This window comes from Tachyglossus aculeatus, chromosome 7, assembly GCF_015852505.1.
Source record: "Tachyglossus aculeatus isolate mTacAcu1 chromosome 7, mTacAcu1.pri, whole genome shotgun sequence".
NCBI classification, from domain to species: Eukaryota; Metazoa; Chordata; class Mammalia; order Monotremata; family Tachyglossidae; genus Tachyglossus; species Tachyglossus aculeatus.
This window is the reverse complement of record NC_052072.1, coordinates 25,894,948-25,915,166: the sequence shown is the minus strand read 5'-3', so window position 1 is coordinate 25,915,166 and position 20,219 is coordinate 25,894,948. Positions and strand designations below refer to the sequence as shown.

The 20,219-nt window shown below is 47.1% G+C and overlaps 1 protein-coding gene and 1 non-coding gene across 4 annotated transcripts in view; both read right to left on the bottom strand.

Moving 5' to 3' along the window:
• Positions 1-20,219, bottom strand: part of RBBP5 (RB binding protein 5, histone lysine methyltransferase complex subunit) — a 34,575-nt gene extending 14,356 nt beyond the window's left edge. For all 3 annotated transcript variants that reach the window (XM_038749737.1, XM_038749738.1, XM_038749739.1), the window contains exons 1-10: positions 20,143-20,219; positions 10,329-10,354; positions 9,256-9,428; positions 4,657-4,797; positions 4,101-4,263; positions 3,000-3,109; positions 2,306-2,425; positions 1,627-1,780; positions 1,443-1,514; positions 568-685 (exon numbers count right to left, since the gene is read on the bottom strand). In XM_038749737.1, the coding sequence (XP_038605665.1) occupies positions 568-685; positions 1,443-1,514; positions 1,627-1,780; positions 2,306-2,425; positions 3,000-3,109; positions 4,101-4,263; positions 4,657-4,797; positions 9,256-9,428; positions 10,329-10,354; positions 20,143-20,161 (1,096 nt within the window). In that variant the 5' untranslated portion in view covers positions 20,162-20,219. The remainder of the gene's footprint in view (positions 1-567; positions 686-1,442; positions 1,515-1,626; positions 1,781-2,305; positions 2,426-2,999; positions 3,110-4,100; positions 4,264-4,656; positions 4,798-9,255; positions 9,429-10,328; positions 10,355-20,142) is intronic.
• Positions 6,102-6,239, bottom strand: LOC119931200. Its single transcript, XR_005452056.1, has one exon. It is a non-coding gene; the product is annotated as a small nucleolar RNA SNORA7 (small nucleolar RNA).

The following is a 20,219-nucleotide window of genomic DNA, read 5'->3' as shown; positions in this document are numbered from 1 at the left end:
CGAAGGTCTCGTGTCTACCAACTCCACGGTATTGTACCTTCCCAAGGGTTTAGAACAGTGCCCTACGCAGTGAGCGCTCAATAAATACTCCTGACCGATTGATGGATCAGTCAAGGTCTAGGAGTCAGGAGGTAGGGTCAAGTCTCATTTCTGCAACTGGCCTACTCTAGGACCTTGGACAGGTGACAACATCTGGGGACCTCCGTTTCTTCATCTGCAAAACGGGCATAAAAATTCCTCCTTCTCCATGTGAGGATTCAATGTGATGACAGCTGAGGGGAACATGCTTTAGAAAAATAAATGTACCACACAAATTCAAGGTATTTTACAGTGTGCTACTTTACATAAACCTAGCCATCTTGGATTCCTTTATCCGTATTCATCCATTCAACTGTATTTATTGAGTACTTATTGTGCACAGAGCACTGTACTAAGCGCTTATCCGTATCATTGGTTGATTACTAATCCCAGCTCTGAATGCGAATTTCACATCCGACAAACAATTGTTTATTGAGAGCTGTTTCTATTATCCTCTGTAAGACACCATCCTTGATTGAAAAGCGTTACCTGTCTGTTCTGGCTCGCTCTTATCTTCGTCTTCGATATCGAACTCTGATTCCCTCTCTTCGTATTCCACATTTTCATCCAGCTCTTTAAAGTCTGGTGCAAAGGCACTCCAGTTTTCCTGCACCACGAACATAAAGAACATTTGACCAATGTACAGCACCTTGACAACTGGATTTCCTGATCTACTTGCTTCAGATGAATTTCATATGTATAGCTGTCAGCTTAGAAGTAATTTCTCAGCAACCCAGACTTTGGCTGATAAGAAGGGGTGTTGGTGCGAAGGGAACCAAAAACCTCTCCCTTTAATGATGCTTGCATCAACTACCATGTTTCTCACCAGAGCTTTCAGCAATTTCCTTCCTCATTACTACAAATATTTTGAAGTACAAGCTTGTCTTGAGTCACGCCCACTCTCGCCACATTTTACATATTTAAAAAATGGATATTTCATAGAATAACACAGATGTGAAATGGGAAGTGAGTCCTTTCAATTAATCACAACAAAAAAGGCTCATCGACTTCAAGATGCGGCCCTAACCACCAGACTAGCCAAAAAATGAGGTAAAATGAATACTGTAAACTTGTTTATGGGCAGGGAATGTGACTACTGATTCTGTTGCACTCTCCCGAGCGCTTAGCACAGTGCTGTGCACATAGTAAGCACTCAAGAAATACCTAAGCGCTTAACAAATACCAGCATCACTGACTGACGGATTGAAAGCAGAGTGAAAAATGGATGGGTTGCCTCTAGCCCTGGGTTCAGTGTTAAGCGGGGAACGAGGCCGATAGACATCACCAAACTTGCGCACAGCCCCTGCTGATGAGAGGCCCCAGAACCTAGATTTCCCACCCAACAATCTGGGAAGACTGCTTACCACTTGATTCTGAGCCCAAATAGAGACCACTCCACTGGAAATGGATGCTATGATAGGTCGGACGGGATGCCACTGAAATTGTTGAAAGAGAAAAAGGGCCGTAAGTTTATTTCTAGACGGTCCCGGGTGGATTTTTTTCAGCCCGGGAGCCGAGCCGAGAGGCCGCGGTGGCCGCCCCACTGACCGCCACGTCCAACAAGAGCTCTCCTCTGGTCCCGTGGAGGATCTTCACCAGGTTGCCGATGCTCTTCTCCCAGATGTACAGGGCGTGCTGCCGGGCCGAGCCTGCCACTATGTACTCTCCGTCCCCAGAGAAGCAGCACTTCTTCCACGGGGTCCTGAAAGCCAAAGTAGCCCCGTGAGGAAACGGCTAAGCCGTGCCCGGGAAGGTCCCGCCTTCTCTCTCTACCCAGGGAAGGGGCAAAAGCCTTGCCGAGGAGGACTGGTCTCAAGGGTGTGTGAGCTCGGGACCCAACGAGAGAGCATTTCCCCAGCACATCCCACTTCTAGGCTTCTGCACCATCTAAAAGAAGAGAAAGATGCTGCTTCTGCATCCCAAATCTCCGTCACACAAGGGCTTCTCTGGAAAGAGCACGGGCCTGAGATTCCGGGGGCCTGGACTCTAATCTTGGTGCCATCATTTGCCTACTGTGAGGGCACGTGGGTAAGTCACTTCACTTCTCTGGGCCTCAGTTTCCTCATCTGTCAAATGGGGATTTAATATCTGTTCTTTCTCCCTCCCTCTTAGACAACAAGCCTCACGTGGGACAGGGACTGTCTGATCTGATTACCTTGTACCTACCCGAGTGCCTAGCATGGCCTTAAACCCCTAATATTATTATTGTTATTGTAAGCCCGTGTACCTGTTGACTAAATCCTGCAGCTTCTGCATAGGCTCCGGCTCTCCATCTCGTCCACAGGTTAAAATTTCTCTTCCATCATACACCCTGATTATTCTGTCGGCTGTGTTTATTAAAAAGCAACTGAGGTGGGTAAAAAGCACAACACAGATTAGAAGGTGCTTGTGATCTGTCTCAAGAAACTTCCTCCTCAACCCGACCACCCAGGGCGGCATGTGGATTCTGGAGACTAGTTCTAGCTCAGTGCTTGGCACACTTCAGCTGCCACATGGTAGTGAGAAGCAGAGTGGCTCCGTGGAAAGAGCACGGGCTTTGGAGTCAGAGGTCATGGGTTCAAATCCTGGCTCCGCCAATTGTCAGCTGTGTGACTTTGGGCAAGTCACTTCACTTCTCAGTACCTCAGTTACCTCATCTGTAAAATGGGGATTAAGACTGTGAGCCCCCCGTGGGACAACCTGATCACCTTGTAACCTCCCCAGCGCTTACAACAGTGCTTTGCACATAGTAAGTGCTTAATAAATGCCATCATCATTATTATTATTATTATAACCCAGATACCCAACTGTGAACTTGGGCAAGGAAAAAAAATTCTGAAGCCATATTTAACAATGTTTCGGCTCAGCATAAGACATATCCACATGTTTGGCTGACTTGTAGAATTTGGCTAGTTTGCTTGACCACATTTCCACTCACTCACCTTCCCTTCCGAGCAAACTCTATTGACTTTATGGCTGTGGTGTTGCTGGTTCCTGTTGTCACTCTGAAGGAGGCAACGAGATCTTGAGTATCTGTTTTTAGGACCAAGATCTAGAAATGTAAAAAAAGGAGAAAGTATCAACCATTTTTATCATTCTGACCTACAATCAGATCTGATTCCTATCCCCACAGAGAAGGATTAGTGGTAATCTACCACAATCTAAAGAACCAATATCCCTTCCGATACCCAGTCGAATTGATTCAGTTATCGCAAAGCAAGTAATGCTGCACTGGGCTATGGTTTGCCTCAGGATTAATACCCAAATATTGCCATCTTTAGGATCCGATGCACAAGATATTTCCCTTCATATTTTGTTGTCTGTCTCCCCCTTCTAGACTGTGAGCTCGTTGTTGGGTAGGGACTCTCTATATGTTGCCGATTTGTACTTCCCAAGTGCTTAGGACAGTGCTCTGCACACAGTAAGCGCTCAACAAATACAATTGAATGAATGAATGCACGATTTCCCCCTCACTGAAAACATGATCCCGAATCCCAGAAGAAGGATCCACCTCATGTCCCGGAATGAATCAGCAACCTAATTTATCAGCATCAAGTAATTCGCAGATAAAAAGGTAGTGAGAGTTTGAATACACTGATGGGAGGGAGAAGAATAACGAGGGAGCATTATTCTGTCCATCCCAGGTCGTTAAGATGAAAGGGCTTGTGGTCTGCTCAGCCTTCAGGCTGGCACTTTCCTGAGTCTTAAAAATAAGTTTTGGTAGTAAAGGCAATCGGCAACCGATGCTCTTCCACCTTCTTCCAAATGTCTTTTTGGGTGGCTTTCATGAGAGTAAGGGTCAGTGGGGAGCTCTGAATTGTTTTCCCCAAGCAGACCCTTGTGCTTTTTGGCTTAGGGAGGTGAGGTTGGGAAAGAATTCACAGGGATGGAGCTGATGGAAGTGTAGGAGGCCCAAAAGCAAATTCCAGGGTTTAACAGGACTTCTGAAGGCTAATCAATCTGGGAAACGGTCAGGTGTTTCAATCCCACAGGCTTGAATGGTACGGGGGGGTGGAGGGAGGGAGAGCTGCCTGCCGGCTCACCTTCCCCTTGGCGTTGCCGGTGTAGATGTATTCTCCTCGCCTGTCAAACGATGCCACCACGTTTAGGTCGGAGTCATCGTCCACAGGGAGGACCACGTGCTTGGAATCGGACAGCGTTAACATCACAGGGGCTGATTTCATGGGACAGACCAACACCTTGTTCCTGTCGGCAGAAAACGGGAATTGAGACGGTCCGTCAGGTGGTACTCTAGGAACTAAAAGCTGCTATTTCCCCGACATCCATAACTTCTCAACAAAGGCCCCGAGTCACGTGGAATCTAAATTCTACATTTTTTAAGACCGACTGGAAGTTTCCTCGAACTCCGACGTAACCATTTCCCAAAAGCCTTCAAAATGTCTCGCGCCCACTTTTGCAACTACGCCTGTGGCACATCACAGGGAACACCATTGGTTCCTCTTGGACAGACGTTCTTCCAGCCTTTAAGCAGCCCAAATGGGAGCAGAAACGTGTTTATTCTTACTAAGTGGATCCCCATGGAGGAAATGCTGTCGCCCCCCAGCCCACCTACTAAAGAGGCCATCGGGTCATACGTACTGGTCTCGGGGATGATACTGGACTTTCAGGATGGGTGAGGGGAACCGAAAGCGCTGATCGCAGTCTCCCGACAAGACGTCCCACTGGGACACGATATTGTCAGTTGAGGCGCTGACAAGCTTGTGACCGTCTCGGCTCCAGCTACAGAGACAGAAAAGGGGGCCAGGCGTTTATTCATTCGTTCGTTCAACCGTATTTATTAAGCGATTTACTGATCGACCTCTTGACCATTGGGGCCACACAAGCTGCTCATTCTAAGCTCCGACAAACCCATGAACTTCCTGGAGGACGGTATTCAGTGAACATGCAAAACACCTGAGAAGCTGTGGATACATACAAGGGAATTAAAGGATGTGGTTCCTGCCCCAGAGGGGCTTACAATCTAAGAAGAGAGACGAGTGTACATAAAGGGCTGAATAATAACAACAACTGTGGTATTTAGTATGTGCCAGGCACTGTACACTAAGCACTGGGGTGGATATAAGCAAATTGGGTTGCACACAGTTCCTGTCCCACATGGGACTCACAGTCTTAATCCCCATTTAACAGATGTGGAAACTGAGGCCCAGAGAATAATAATAATAATGATGGTATTTATTAAGTGCTTACTATGTGCAAAGCACTGTTCTAAGCGCTGGGGAGGTTACAAGTTGACCCACGGGGGGCTCACAGTTTTCATCCCCATTTTACAGATGAGGTAACTGAGGTACAGAGAAGTGAAGTGACTTGCCCAAAGTCACACAGCTGATAGTTGGCGGAGCCGGGCCTTGAACCCATGACCTCTGACTCCAAAGCCTGTGCTGTTTTCCACTGAGCCACGCTGCTTGCCCACGTGACCAAGGTCACAGAGCAGATAAGTGGAAGAGTCAGGATTAGAACCCAGGTCCTTCTGACTCCCAGGCTAAGCAATTAAAGGAACGGATAACAGAAAGGCTCACGGACAGATATGTCTTGCCTTGTGCCATTGGGACGTTTCCGACCCATAGCGACACCCCGCACACATCTCTTCCAGAACGCCCCGCTCTCCATCTGCAATCATTCTGGTAGTGTATCCATAGAGTTTTCTTGGTAAAAATACGGAAGTGGTTTACCAATCGCCTCCTTCCGTGCAGTAAATTTGAGTCTCCACCTCTGCCTCTTTCCCATGCTGCTGCTGCCCTGCACAGGGGAGGAGAAGCACCGTGGCCCAGTGGAAAGAGCCCGGGCTTTGGAGTCAGAGGTCAAGGGTTCAAATCCCAGCTCCACCAATTGTCAGCTGTGTGACTTTGGGCAAGTCACTTCACTTCTCTGGGCCTCAGTTACCTCATCTGTAAAATGGGGATGAAGACTGTGAGCCCCCGTGGGATGACCTAATCACCTTGTAACCTCCCCAACACTTAGAACAGTGCTTTGCACATAGTAAGCGCTTAATAAATGCCATTATTATTATTATTATTATTATTTTGACTTGTAGCAGATTGCCTTCCACTCACTAACCACTGGCCAGGCTACAAACGGAATGGGTATGCCTCTGCTTGGCTCTCCCTCACGTAGCCGAGACTGGTAGAGTACTGGAAACTTTCCAGGAGTGACCCTGAGAGGTGACAGGGACATTTATATAGGAAGATAAATACACTGCCGGCTACGTGACCTTGGGTAAGTCACTTCACTTCTCTGTGCCTCAGTTACCTCATCTGTAAAATGGAGATTAAAAACGTGAGCCCCATGTGGGACAGGGACTGTATTCAACCTGAATAATAATAGTAATTGTGGTATTTGGTAGGAATTTACTTTTTGCCAGGCACTGAGCTAAGCGCTGGGGTGGACACAAGTAAATCGGGTTGGACACAGTCCCTGTCCCACAGGGGGCTCAAAGTCTCAATCCCCACTTTACAGATGAGGTAACTGAGGCCCAAAGAAGTGAAGTGACTTGCCCAAGGTCACATAGCAGACAAGTGGCAGATCTGGGATAAGAACCCATGACCCGTGCTCTATCCACTACACCTCTGTAATCTACCCCACTGCTCAGAACAGTGCCTTGCACAGAGTGAGCGCTGAACAAATACCTATATATGCCTATATATATATACAAATATAGGATGAGGAGGTGCCCAGCGGAAGCCAGGGCCACTGGAAGGAGCTACAGCAGGCTTTCAGGCAGGGCTCCCATAAGCTCGTTGATGATGATGATGGCATTTGTTAAGCGCTTACTATGTGCAAAGCACTGTTCTAAGCGCTGGGGGGGATACAATGTGATCAAGTTGTCCTATGTGGGGCTCACAGTCTTAATCCCCATTTTTACAGATGAGGGAACTGAGGCTCAGAGAAGTTAAATGACTTGCCCAAGGTCACACAGCAGACTGGTGGTGGAGCCGGGATTCGAACCCACGACCTCTGACTCCAAAGCCCAGGCTCTTTCCACTGAGCCATGCTGCTTCTCTGCTTCTCTGCTTGCTCGCTACGGGCAAGGAACACGTCTGCTAATTCTGTTGTACTGTACTCTCCCAAGCGCTTAGTGCAGTGCTCTGCACATAGTGAGCGTTCAATACATACCACTGATTGATTCTGTTTCCCACTGCCTGGCTGGGGGCCAGCTCGTGAGGCTGGATTTTCATTCTGGCTCAAGGGAAGGGAAGAGGAAGTTGAAAAGCAGAAGTTCCGACACTTCCAGGAGTGAGTGGTTTGGGCCTTCCAGCACTGAGGTGGCCCTGGAACCGCCCGGGAGGTGGCCTGACTGCAATATTTCCTCTTGGCCAGGTAGTTGGCTGTTTGCGCCCAGGACCACTAACGTCCAGCATGGCAGCACGCAGAGAAACAGTGGACTCACCTGGTCCTGGCACGGACCCTAAGGAAGGCCCCACAACTATGGCCTAGTGGATAGAGCACGGGCCTGGGAGTAGGAAGGACTTGGATTCTAATCCCGGCTCTGCCGCTCGTCTGCTGTGTGACCTCGGGGAAGTCACTTCACTTCTCTGTGCCTCCGTTCCCTCATCTGTAAGATGCGAATTAAGACTGGGAGTCCCGTGGACAAGGACTGTGTCCAACCTGAACCTACCCCAGTGACTAGAACAGTGCCTGCACAAATACCAATACAAAAATCCAACACACAAGGAGGACTACCCAAGCCCAGCTCGCTTCCCAGGAAGAGAAAAAGCAGCTGACACACAACATCTCCAAAGCAATCAGTGAGCTCAAAAAGTGAGGATGGGAAAAACCCGAGTGAGCTAAAAGGGCAGGCTCTAAACAATCCTGAGAAATGGAAGGAGATTGCCACCTGCCACAAAACAAGGGTAGGCAAACTTCTGGCCACCTCCCAGGGTCGCACCTGGAGAATTTTCAGTACTCTAACAGTCTCGACTACAGTTGGGAGAGTTAATCAGAGGCCTACCCATTCCATTCCTGGCTTGGGCAGTGGCTAGTGAGTGGAAGGAAATCTGCTACAAGTCAAAACTCCCCTGTGCTGGGCAGCAGTGGCATGGGACAGAATCGAGGGAAGAGGCCCATTTACTGCGTGGAAGGCGGAAATGGTAAAACCACTTCTGTATTTTTACCAAGAAAACTCTATGGATCTACTGCCAGAACAATTGCAGATGGAGGTGGGGTGTTCTGGGAGAGATGTGTCCATGGCGTCGCTATGGGTCGGACCCGACCCGACAGCATAAGACAACAACAACAAACTTCTGGCAATGGGCTTAGTGCAGTGCTCGGCACACGGTTAAGTGCTCAGTGACTGGCTTGAGGGCTCTCCACTAACTCACCCCACCTTCCTTACCTAATCTCTTCGCACACCCCACCCCACCTGGCTTTCTCTGTTCCTCTCAGACCAATCTTCTAACTGTACCTCGCTCTCGACTTCCCCCATCTCCTTGCTCATGCTGTTTCCCCACCACCCATGTCCAAAGCCCTCCTGAAAGCCCATCTCCTCCAACATGCCTTCCCTGATTCATTCCCAGCATCCTAAATCCCCGAAACCCGTGAGCTGCCTCTAGCACTAGGGTACTTCTGTACTCCCACCCTCGCCATTTATCGATTGGCGCCTTATCAACTGCACATTCAATGACTGATTTTGATTCTGTTCTTTCTACACTTTTACATTGCTCTCTTCCAACAGATCCATAACAGCAGGGAATGTGAGGCTCACTTCGTGCTTCCCTGGTGCTTAGTACAGTGTGCTGCTCCCAGAGGGTGTTCAATAAGTGCCATTATTACCAGAAATCTCATTTCCAAAAAACAATAATGGTGGCATTAAGGGTTTACTAATCGCTGGGGTAGAAACAAGGTAATTGGGTTGGATACAATCCCTGTCCCACATAGGGCTCACAGTCTTGATCCCCATTTTACAGATGACGTAACTGAGGCCCAGAGAAGGGAAGTGCCTCGCCCAAATTCACAGAGCAGACAAGTGACGGAGCTGAGATTAGAAGCCAGGTCCTTCTGACTCCTGGGCCCATGCTGTACCCACTAGGCCACGCTGCTTCTCTAAAACGAAACTGCAACAGACTCAAGACCCTCTGGAGAATCAGGATGCTTCGGTGCCGAGATCCACGATGGGGATTTGAAATCATTCCAGGATAGTCGTTCTGAATAACTAGTCAAAGGACCAAAGGAGAGATTCCTTACCACAGAGAACAGACGGGGTGGATGTGTGCGCTGATGATTTTCGCTATCCCCCTCGTCAAGAAGTCCCAGATGACAATGCGGCCATCGTTGCAGCCAACCGCGAGCAAGGTGCCCCACCTGTTGAACGTGCAGGTCAGGGCCATGCTGATACAGTCCAGGGTCCCATCGGCCTCCTGGAAGCAAAAAAGGAACCGAAGCACAGACAGGTCGAGAGCCGTCATCATAATAACAACAACAATCACAGTAATCATCATCGTGATACTTGTTAAGTGCTTCCTAAGTGCCACGCACTGTTCTGTGCGCTGGGGTAGATACAAGCTAATCAGGTTGGACACAGTCCCTGTCCCACTCACACTCTTAATCCCCACTTTACAGATGAGGTAACTGAGGCCCAGAGAAGTAAAGTGACTTGCCCAAGGTGTCACCCAGCAGCCACATGGAGGAGCCGGGATTAGAACCCAGGCCCTTCTAACTCCCAGGCCTGTGCTGTACACACTAAGCGATAATAATAATTGTGGTATTTGTTCAGCATTTACTCTGTGCCAGGCCCTGTACTAAGCACTGGGGTAGATACAAGATAATCGGGTTGGACATAGTCCCTGTCCAACACAGGACTCCTATTCTTAATCCCCATTTTGTAGTTGAGGGAACGGAGGCACAGAGAAGTCAAATGACTTGCCCAAGATCACACAGCAGACAAGTGGGAGAAACGGGATTAGAACCCAGGTCCTCCTGACTCCCAGTCCTGTGCTCTACCCACTAGGCCACCCTGCAGCTGGCAGGAATTCAAGCTCCCACCTCCGGCTCCCTCCTTGGTTCGGCCCCTCTTTTTGATTTTTAAACGGCCAGGCACGTGAGTCGGGTGAAGTTCACGCCAACACCGTTTTCCTTCTCCCTTTCCCACCCCCATTCCCATGAGCAATTAGATTTCCAACCACAGCCAAAGTGTCAACATCAACACACTACACACCTCCGCCAGTTGACATCAGACGGCAACAGCTGTAAAAACCATGAATTGCTTTCCCCGACTCAGTCACCATCTTACCGAAACCAAGTAAATTGTGTAAACTTACCTCTGGGTAGTTCTGCCCAAAGGACTCTGCAATGAAACAAAGTGGAAGCATAAAGTTGCACTGTAGGGAACTAATATATTCCTTTTCTCCCACTCCCTTCTGCGTCACCCTGATTTTCTCCCTTTCTCCACCACCCCCTTATCCCCACGACACATTCTAAGCAGCGTGGCTCAGTGGAGAGAGCCCGGGCTTGGGAGTAAGAGGTCGTGGGTTCTAATCCCGGCTCTGCCGCTTGTCAGCTGTGTGACTTTGGGCAAGTCACTTCACTTCTCTGTGCCTCAGTGACCTCATCTGTAAACTGGGGATTAAGACTCTGAGCCCCACATGGGACATCCTGATAACCTTTGTATCTACCCCAGCGCTTAAAACAGTGCTTGGCATATAGTAAGTGCTTAACATATGCCATTGTTATTATTATTAATCTACATAGCTGTAATTTATTGGTTTCTATTAATGGATGTCTCCCCCTGTAGACTGTAAGCTCTTTGTGGGCAGGGAATGTGTCCGTTATATTGTACTCTCCCAAGCGCTTGGTTCAGTGCTCTGCGCCCAGTAAGTGCTCAATAAATACAACTGATTGATTAAATACATTATGAATCCCTAGAGAATCTGATGGCAACCAGAGGCTGAGGGTTCATTCATTCGTTCAGTTGTATTTATTGAGCTGACTGTGTTCAAAGCACTATACTAAGCGCTCGGGAGAGTATGATACAACAATAAGAAGACACATTCCCAGCCCACAGTGAGCTTATAGTCTAAGGGGTTAGATTTTCCCAACTAAGGCAGATCGCGACGGAGTTCCTGATTACAGGGGGCTATAGCTGCCACCGGCTCTGGCTCTTTTTCCCTCTCCCCCCGCCTACCCCCTTTATTAGTGAAGGCAAACCCCAGGTTACACTCACTCCCTGAATCATTTAATACCTCACCCCAAGCGACAACTACCCCGCGATCCAACCAGCTCGGGAACACGACCCGACCGTCTGCTGCCTTAGCGTCCCGGCGGGTCTAACTGGCCCCGATTTTCCAGCACGGCATTAGAGGGAAACAAATCTCCATCTGCTCCCTCCCAACCTGGGCTGAGATTAACCCCGACAAAGCTTGGATCTTGGCGATAGCTCTGCCCACGCCGTCAGTCTTGGATTTTCAAGGCATTGGAGGAAGCCGGTCATTGAACTGGAGAGGCATTTTAATTTAGAAATGATGATACGGATACCTCTGAGTTCGCTGCCTCTCAGTCAGATGCATTGCCGTCCAACTAGGACTTCACCCAGTTGAGTTCCACCCCCGCCCGACTGTCAAGAAAGTCAGTGAACCTAATAATGGGTTGGAAGAAGGGCGACCCTAAGAAGAATCCAAAGATGTGAAGAGGTGCTCCGAAGGAGTTAGTTAACCTGCTAGAAGGTGCTTTAAAAAGAAAGTTGCTCTCCAATCTGTTGTGGCCAGTCATCTTCAAACCCAAAGCGACTCTACCATTAACTAAGTTAGATAAATTCTTTACTCCGGTTTTTGTTTTAATGTGCCAGAAACCGTACTAATTTTTTTTAAATGGCATTTAAGCACTCACTATGTGCCAGGTACTGTACTGAATGCCGAGGTAGATCAATGGTATTTATTGGGCGCTTACTACGGGCAGAGCACTTGGGAAAGTACTACAGTGAGCAGACATCAATCAATCAATCGTATTTATTGAGCACTTACTGTGTGCAGAGCACTGTACTAAGCGCTTGGGAAGTACAAGTTGGCAACATATAGAGACAGTCCCTACCCAACAGTGGGCTCCAGACATGTTCCTTTCCCTGATACAAGCTAATCAGGTTGAACACAGTCCTTGTCCCCCATGGGGCTCAAAGCCTTGCTCCCCATTTTACAGATGAGGTAACTGAAGCACAGAGAATTGAAGTGACTTGCCCATGGTCACACAGCAGCCAAGTGGCAGAGTTGGAATTAAAACCCAAGTCCTCTGACTTCCAAGTCCAAGCTCTTCCCACTAGCTTGTACTTATGCCAGCGCTTAGTACAGTGTCAGGCATATATTAAATGCTTAACAAATACCTTTAAAAAAAATTGGCCTTATAACTCCCAAAAGCAAAGAAAGCCCCCAAATGGTAATATTTTTTAAAAGAAAAGAAAGAAAACCATTGTAAATCAAATTTATAAACCTCTGAATGTTCTGAGAAAAGCAACACACCTGGAAAATCTGGGCCTGACAAACTCTAACGGGAAGGATTTACGATGAGTGGCATTACAGACCTAAAAAATAATCTACTGAGCAACCAGCAGACAGGAGAGCAACAAAGCAGGCAGAGCTAATACAAAAATTTTTATGCCAGCCAAGTTGCAGTCTGAGCATGGCATCATCAAAATACCTTGCCTGCTGCAGAAAGACAATGTGGGGAATCTACCTGGGAATACGACTAAAGCAGTCCTAGAAAAGCCTGCATCCTGTATCGTGGGGAGGAGAAATTTTCCTGGCTCAATCCTGCCTAAAGGTAGGAAGAAGATCTAGGAAGCAGCTTTCCGAGGACGCTTTCGGGCTGAAGAATCAATGAGGCGTTTCTTTGCCCCATTGGCACAAGAGACAGGTTGAAGAGTCACACGGACTCTAAATTCTAGTCCTCTAGGCTGTAAGCCCATTGTGGGCAGGGACTGTCTCTCCTTATTGCCGATTTGTACTTTCCAAGCCCTTAGTACAGTGCTTTGCACATAGTACATAATAAATATGATTGAATGAATGACTCCGATCTCCATTTAGCTGCTGGGACCATTCCAGAGGAGAGTGGCAGAGAAAAAGACAAAACTTGTGTTTGTCCATCAATCAATGGTATTTACTGAGCACTTCCTGTGTGCAGGGCACCGTTCTATGTGTTTGGGAGACTACAATTCAACATTACGTTGTCTACCCTCAGAAGACTAACAGTTCCAAAACAGAAGTGGCACAAAATCGCAAGCATCAAAGGTGAAGTTGGGCCGGCAAAATAAGTCGGAGGTTGGGGAAAGTAAAAGCTTAAAGGGCTGTACAGAAGTGTTGGGTGAGAGTGCCGATGTCTCAATGCTGAGACAACGGGGGGCAGGGGAAGACCTAGATGTTTTGGGGGGTACGGACTCAAAAGCTCACCTCCTCCAGGAGGCCTTCCCAGACTAAGCCCCCCTTTTCCTCTGCTCCTCCTCCCCTCCCCATCGCCCTGGCTCCCGCCCTCTGCTCTACCCTCCTCCCCGCCCCATAGCACTTGTGCGTATATGTGCGTATTCATTACTCTATTTTATTAATGATGTGCATATATAGCTATAATTCTATATTTATACTGATGCTATTGATGCCTGTTTACTTGTTTTGTTGTCTGTCTCCCTGCTTCTAGACTGTGAGCCCATTGTTGGGTAAGGACTGTCTCTATTTGTTGCCGAACTGTCCTTTCCAAGCGCTTGGTACAGTGCTCTGCACACACTAAGCGCTCAATAAATGTCATTGAATGAATGAAAAGCAAAGGTGGAGGAGGTGAGATGAGCAGTAGGTTTTATAAGACTTACAAATGCAAGCAACTGAAGCCTCCTCTGGGCAGAAAGTCCCCCTAGCTCAACCGGGATGGGGTGGAATTGCGGCGGGGGGAGGGGGGTGTCTCCCTCAGGCTGTAATAACAATAATAATTATTATGGTGTTTGTTAAGCGCTTACTATGTACCAAGCAGCTGGGGTAGATACAAGGTAATGAGGTTGTCCCACGTGGGGCTCCCAGTCCTAATCTCCACTTGACAGATGAGGTAATTGAGGCTCAGAGAAGTGAAGTGACTTGCTCGACCTCACACAGCTGACAAGTGTACAAGCAGATAACTAGAGAAACAGCGTGGCTCAGTGGAAAGAGCCTGGGCTTCGGAGTCAGAGGTCATGGGTTCAAATCCCAGCTCCGCCAATTGCCAGCTGTGTGACTTTGGGCAAATCACTTAACTTCTCTGTACCTTAGTTCCCTCATCTGCAAAATGGGGATGAGGACTGGGAGCCCCACGTGGGACAACCTGATCATCTTGTATCACCCCAGTGCTTAGAACTGTGCTTTGCTTAACAAATACCATTATCATTATTATTATTATTAAGTGGCAGAGGTGCGATTAGAACCCATGACCTCCTCGACCTCTCAGGTGCTTTCGACACTGTCGACTACCCCCTTCTCCTCAACACGCTATCCAACCTTGGCTTGACAGACTCTGTCCTCTCCTAGTTCTCCTCTTATCTCTCCAGCTGCTCATTCTCAGTCTCTTTTGCAGGCTCGTCCTCCCCCTCCCATCCCCTTACTGTAGGGGTTCCTCAAGGGTCAGTTCTGGGTCCCCTTCTGCTCTTGATCTACACTCACTCCCTTGGTGACCTCATTCGCTCCTACAGCTTCAACTATCATCTCTACACCAATGACACCCAAATCTACATCTCTGCCCCTGCTCTCTCTCCCTCCCTCCAGGCTCGCAACTCCTCCTGCCTTCAGGACATCTCCAACTGGATGTCTGCCTGCCACCTAAAGCTCAACATGTCCAAGACTGAACTCCTTGTCTTCCCTCCCAAACCCTGCCCTCTCCCTGACTTTCCCATCTCAGTTGACAGCACTACCATCCTTCCCGTCTCACAAGCCCGCAACCTTGGTGTCATCCTCGACTTTCCTCTCTCGTTCACCCCTCACATCCAATCCGTCACCAAAACCTGCCGGTCTCCCCTCCGCAACATCACCAAGATCCACCTTTTCCTCTCCATCCAAACCGCTACCCTGCTCATTCAAGCTCTCATCCTATCCCGTCTGGATTACTGTATCAGCCTCCCCTCTGATCTCCCATCCTCCTGTCTCTCCCCACTTCAATCCATACTTCACGCCACTGCCCAGATCGTCTTTGTGCAGAAACGCTCTGGGCATGTTACTCCCCTCCTCAAAAATCTCCAGTGGCTACCAATCAACCTATGCATCAGGCAAAAAATCCTCACCCTCGGCTTCAAGGCTCTCCATCACCTCGCCCCCTCCTACCGTCTCCAGCCCAGCCCACACCTTCTGCTCCTCTGCCGCTAACCTCCTCACCGTGCCGCGTTCTCGCCTGTCCCGCCGTCGACCCCCGGCCCACGTCCTCCCCCTAGCCTGGAATGCCCTCCCTCCGCACATTCGCCAAGCTAGCTCTCTTCCTCCCTTCAAAGCCCTACTGAGAGCTCACCTCCTCCAGGAGGCCTTCCCACACTGAGCCCCCTCCTTCCTCTCCCCCTCCTCCCCTACCTTACCTCCTTCCCCTCCCCACAGGACCTGTATATATGTATATATGTTTGTATATATTCATTTATTTATTTTACTTGTACATATTTATTCTATTTATTTTATTTTGTTAATGTTTTGTGTTGTTGTCTGTCTCCCCTTTCTAGACTGTGAGCCCGCTGCTGGGTAGGGACGGTCTCTATATGTTGCCAACTTGGAGTTCCCAAGCACTTAGTACAGTGCTCTGCACACACAGTAAGTGCTCAATAAATACGACTGAATGAATTAATACGATTAGAATGAATATGTTTGTACATATTTATTGCTCTATTTATTTTACTTGTACATATTTATTCTACTTATTTTATTTTGTTAATGTTTTGTTTTGTTCTCTGTCTCCCCCTTCTAGACTGTGAGCCCGCTGTTGGGTGGGGCCCATCTCTATATGTTGCCAACTTGGAGTTCCCAAGCACTTAGTACAGTGCTCTGCACACACAGTAAGCGCTCAATAAATACGACTGAATGAATTAATACGATTAGAATGAATATGTTTGTACATATTTATTGCTCTATTTATTTTACTTGTACATATTTATTCTACTTATTTTATTTTGTTAATATGTTTTGTTTTGTTCTCTGTCTCCCCCTTCTAGACTGTGAGCCCGCTGTTGGGTGGGGCCCATCTCTATATGTTGCCAACTTGGACTTCCCAAGCGCTTAGTCCAGTGCTCAGCACACACAGTAAGTGCTCAATAAATATGACTGAATGAATATGTTTGTACGTATTTATTACTCCATTTATTTTACTTGCACATATTTATTCTATTTATCTTATTTTGTTAATATGTTTTGTTGTGTTGTCTGTCTCCCCCTTCTAGACTGTGAGCCCGCTGTTGGGTAGGGACCGTCTCTAGATGTTGCCAACTTGTCCTTCCCAAGCGCTTAGTCCAGTGCTCTGCACACACAATAAGTGCTCAATAAATACGACTGAATGAATATATGTTTGTACATAGTTATTACTCTATTTTATTTGTACATATTTATTCTATATATTTTATTTTGTTAATATGTTTTGTGTTGTTGTCCATCTCCCCCTTCTAGACTGTGAGCCCGCTGTTGGGTAGGGACCGTCTCTATCTGTTGCCAACCTGGACTTCCCAAGTGCCTAGTGCAGTGCTCTGCACACACCGTATGCGCTCAATAAATACGATTGAATGAATACCTGTATATATGCATATATGTTTGTACATATTTATTACTTTATTTATGTTACTTGTACATATTTATTCTGTATATTTTATTTTGTTAATATGTTTTGTGGTGTTGTCTGTCTCCCCCTTCTAGACCATGAGCCCGCTGTTGGGTAGAGCCCGTCTCTATATGTTGCCAACTTGGACTTCCCAAGCGCCGAGTCCAGTGCTCTGCACACACAGTACGCGCTCAATACGATTGAATGAATACCTGTATATATGTTTGTATGTATTTATAACTCTATTTTACTTGTACATATTTATTCTGTTTATTTTAATTTGTTAATATGTTTAGTGTTGTTGTCCGTCTCCCCCTTCTAGACCGTGAGCCCGCTGTTGGGTAGGGACTGTCTCTAGATGTTGACAACTTGGAGTTCCCAGGCGCTTAGTCCAGTGCTCTGCACACACAGTACGCACTCAATACGACTGAATGAATACCTGTATTTATGTTTGTACGTATTTATCACTCTACTTATTTTCCTTGTACATATTTATTCTGTTTATTTTATTTTGTTAATATGCTTTGTGTTGTTGTCCGTCTCCCCCTTCTAGACTGTAAGCCCGCTGTTGGGTAGGGACCATCTCTAGATGTTGCCAACTTGGACTTCCCAAGCGCCTAGTCCAGTGCTCTGCACACACAGTACGCGCTCAATATGACTGAATGAAAACCTGTATATATGTTTGTACATATTTATTACTCTATGTATTCATTTATTTTACCTGCACATATCTATTCTATTTATCTTATTAATATGTTTTGGGTTGTTGTCTGTCTCCCCCTTCTAGACCGTGAGCCCGCTGTTGGGTACAGACCGTCTCTAGATGTTGCCAACTTGGACTTCCCAAGCGCCTAGTCCAGTGCTCTGCACACACAGTACACGCTCAATAAATACGATTGAATGAATACCTGTATATATGTCTGTATGTATTTATTACTCTATGTATTCATTTATTTTACCTGCACATATCTATTCTATTTATTTTATTAATATGTTTTGGGTTGTTGTCTGTCTCCCCCTTCTAGACCGTGAGCCCGCTGTTGGGTAGGGCCCGTCTCTAGATGTTGCCAACTTGGACTTCCCAAGCACCTAGTCCAGTGCTCTGCACACACAGTACGCGCTCAATACAACTGAATGAAAACCTGTATATATGTTTGTACATATTTATTACTCTATGTATTCATTTATTTTACCTGCACATATTTATTCTATTTATTTTATTAATATGTTTTGGGTTGTTGTCTGTTTCCCCCTTCTAGACCGTGAGCCCGCTGTTGGGTAGAGCCGGTCTCGATATGTTGCCAACTTGGACTTCCCAAGCGCCTAGTCCAGTGCTCTGCACACACAGTAGGCGCTCAATACGACTGAATAAATACCTATATAGGTTTGTACGTATTTCTCACTCTACTTATTTTCCTTGTACATATTTATTCCGTTTATTTTATTTTGTTAATATGCTTTGTGTTGTTGTCTGTCTCCCCCTTCTAGACCGTGAGCCCGCTGTTGGGTAGAGACCGTCTCTAGATGTTGCCAACTTGGACTTCCCAAGCGCCTAGTCCAGTGCTCTGCACACACAGTACGCGCTCAATACGACTGAATAAATACCTGTATACATGTTTGTACGTATTTATCACTCTACTTATTTTCCTTGTACATATTTATTCTGTTTATTTTATTTTGTTAATATGCTTTGTGTTGTTGTCCGTCTCCCCCTTCTAGACTGTAAGCCCGCTATTGGGTAGGGACCATCTCTAGATGTTGCCAACTTGGACTTCCCAAGCGCCTAGTCCAGTGCTCTGCACACACAGTGCGCGCTCAATACGACTGAATGAAAACCTGTATATATGTTTGTACGTATTTATTACTCTATGTATTCATTGATTTTACCTGCACATATCTATTCTATTTATTTTATTAATATGTTTTGGGTTGTTGTCTGTCTCCCCCTTCTAGACTGTGAGCCCGCAGTTGGGTAGGGACTGTCTCTATATGGTGTCACCTTGGACTTCCCAAGCGCTGAGTCCAGTGCTCTGCACACACAGTTCGTGCTCAATAAATACGATTGAATGAATACCTGTATATATGTTCGTACGTATTTATTACCCTATGTATTCATTTATTTTACCTGCACATATTTATTCTATTTATTTTGTTAATATGTTTTGTTTTCTGTCTCCCCCTTCTAGACCGTGAGCCCGCTGTTGGGTAGAGCCCGTCTCTAGATGTTGCCAACTTGGACTTCCCAAGCGCCTAGTCCAGTGCTCTGCACACACAGTACGCGCTCAATACGACTGAATAAATACCTGTATATAGGTTTGTACGTATTTATCACTCTACTTATTTTCCTTGTACATATTTATTCCGTTTACTTTATTTTGTTAATATGCTTTGTGTTGTTGTCTGTCTCCCCCTTCTAGACCGTGAGCCCGCTGGTGGGTAGGGACCGTCTCTAGATGTTGCCAACCTGGACTTCCCAAGCGCCTAGTCCAGTGCTCTGCACACACAGTACGCGCTCAATACGACTGAATAAATACCTGTATATATGTTTGTACGTATTTATCACTCTACTTATTTTCCTTGTACATATTTATTCTGTTTATTTTATTTTGTTAATATGTTTTGTGGTGGTGTCTGTCTCCCCCTTCTAGACCGTGAGCCCGCTGTTGGGTAGGGACAGTCTCTATATGTTGCCAACTTGGACTTCCCAAGCGCCTAGTCCAGTGCTCTGCACACACACTACGCGCTCAATACGATTGAATGAATACCTGTATATATGTCTGTACCTATTTATTACTCTATTTATTTTACTTTTACATATTTATTCTGTTTATTTTGCTAATATGTTTTGTGTTGTTGTCCGTCTCCCCCTTCTAGACTGTGAGCCCGCTGTTGGGTAGGGACCGCCTCTATATGGTGCCAACTTGGGAGTTCCCAAGCGCTTAGTCCAGTGCTCTGCACACACAGCAGGCGCTCAATACGACTGAATAAATACCTGTATACAGGTTTGTACGTATTTATCACTCTACTTACTTTCCTTGTACATATTTATTCTGTTTATTTCATTAATATGTTTTGTGGTGTTGTCTGTCTCCCCCTTCTAGACCGTGAGCCCGCTGTGGGGCAGGGCCCGTCTCTAGATGGTGCCAACTTGGGACTTCCCAAGCGCTTAGTCCAGTGCTCTGCACACACAGTAAGGGCTCAATAAATACGACTGAGTGAATGAACCCCGACTGCCCCCTTGCAGCCCCCCCGCAGCCCCCCAGCTGCACCGTTGCAACCCCCCCAGCTGCCCCCTTGCAGCTCCCCTATTGCACCGTTGCAACCCCCCAGCTGCCCCGTTGCAGCGGCCCTCACCGAGCAGCTCGAGGTTCATGTCGTCGGCCGGTGTCGGTGCAGGCGCCGCCGCCCCCGCTTAGCGCTCCCCGCCGCGC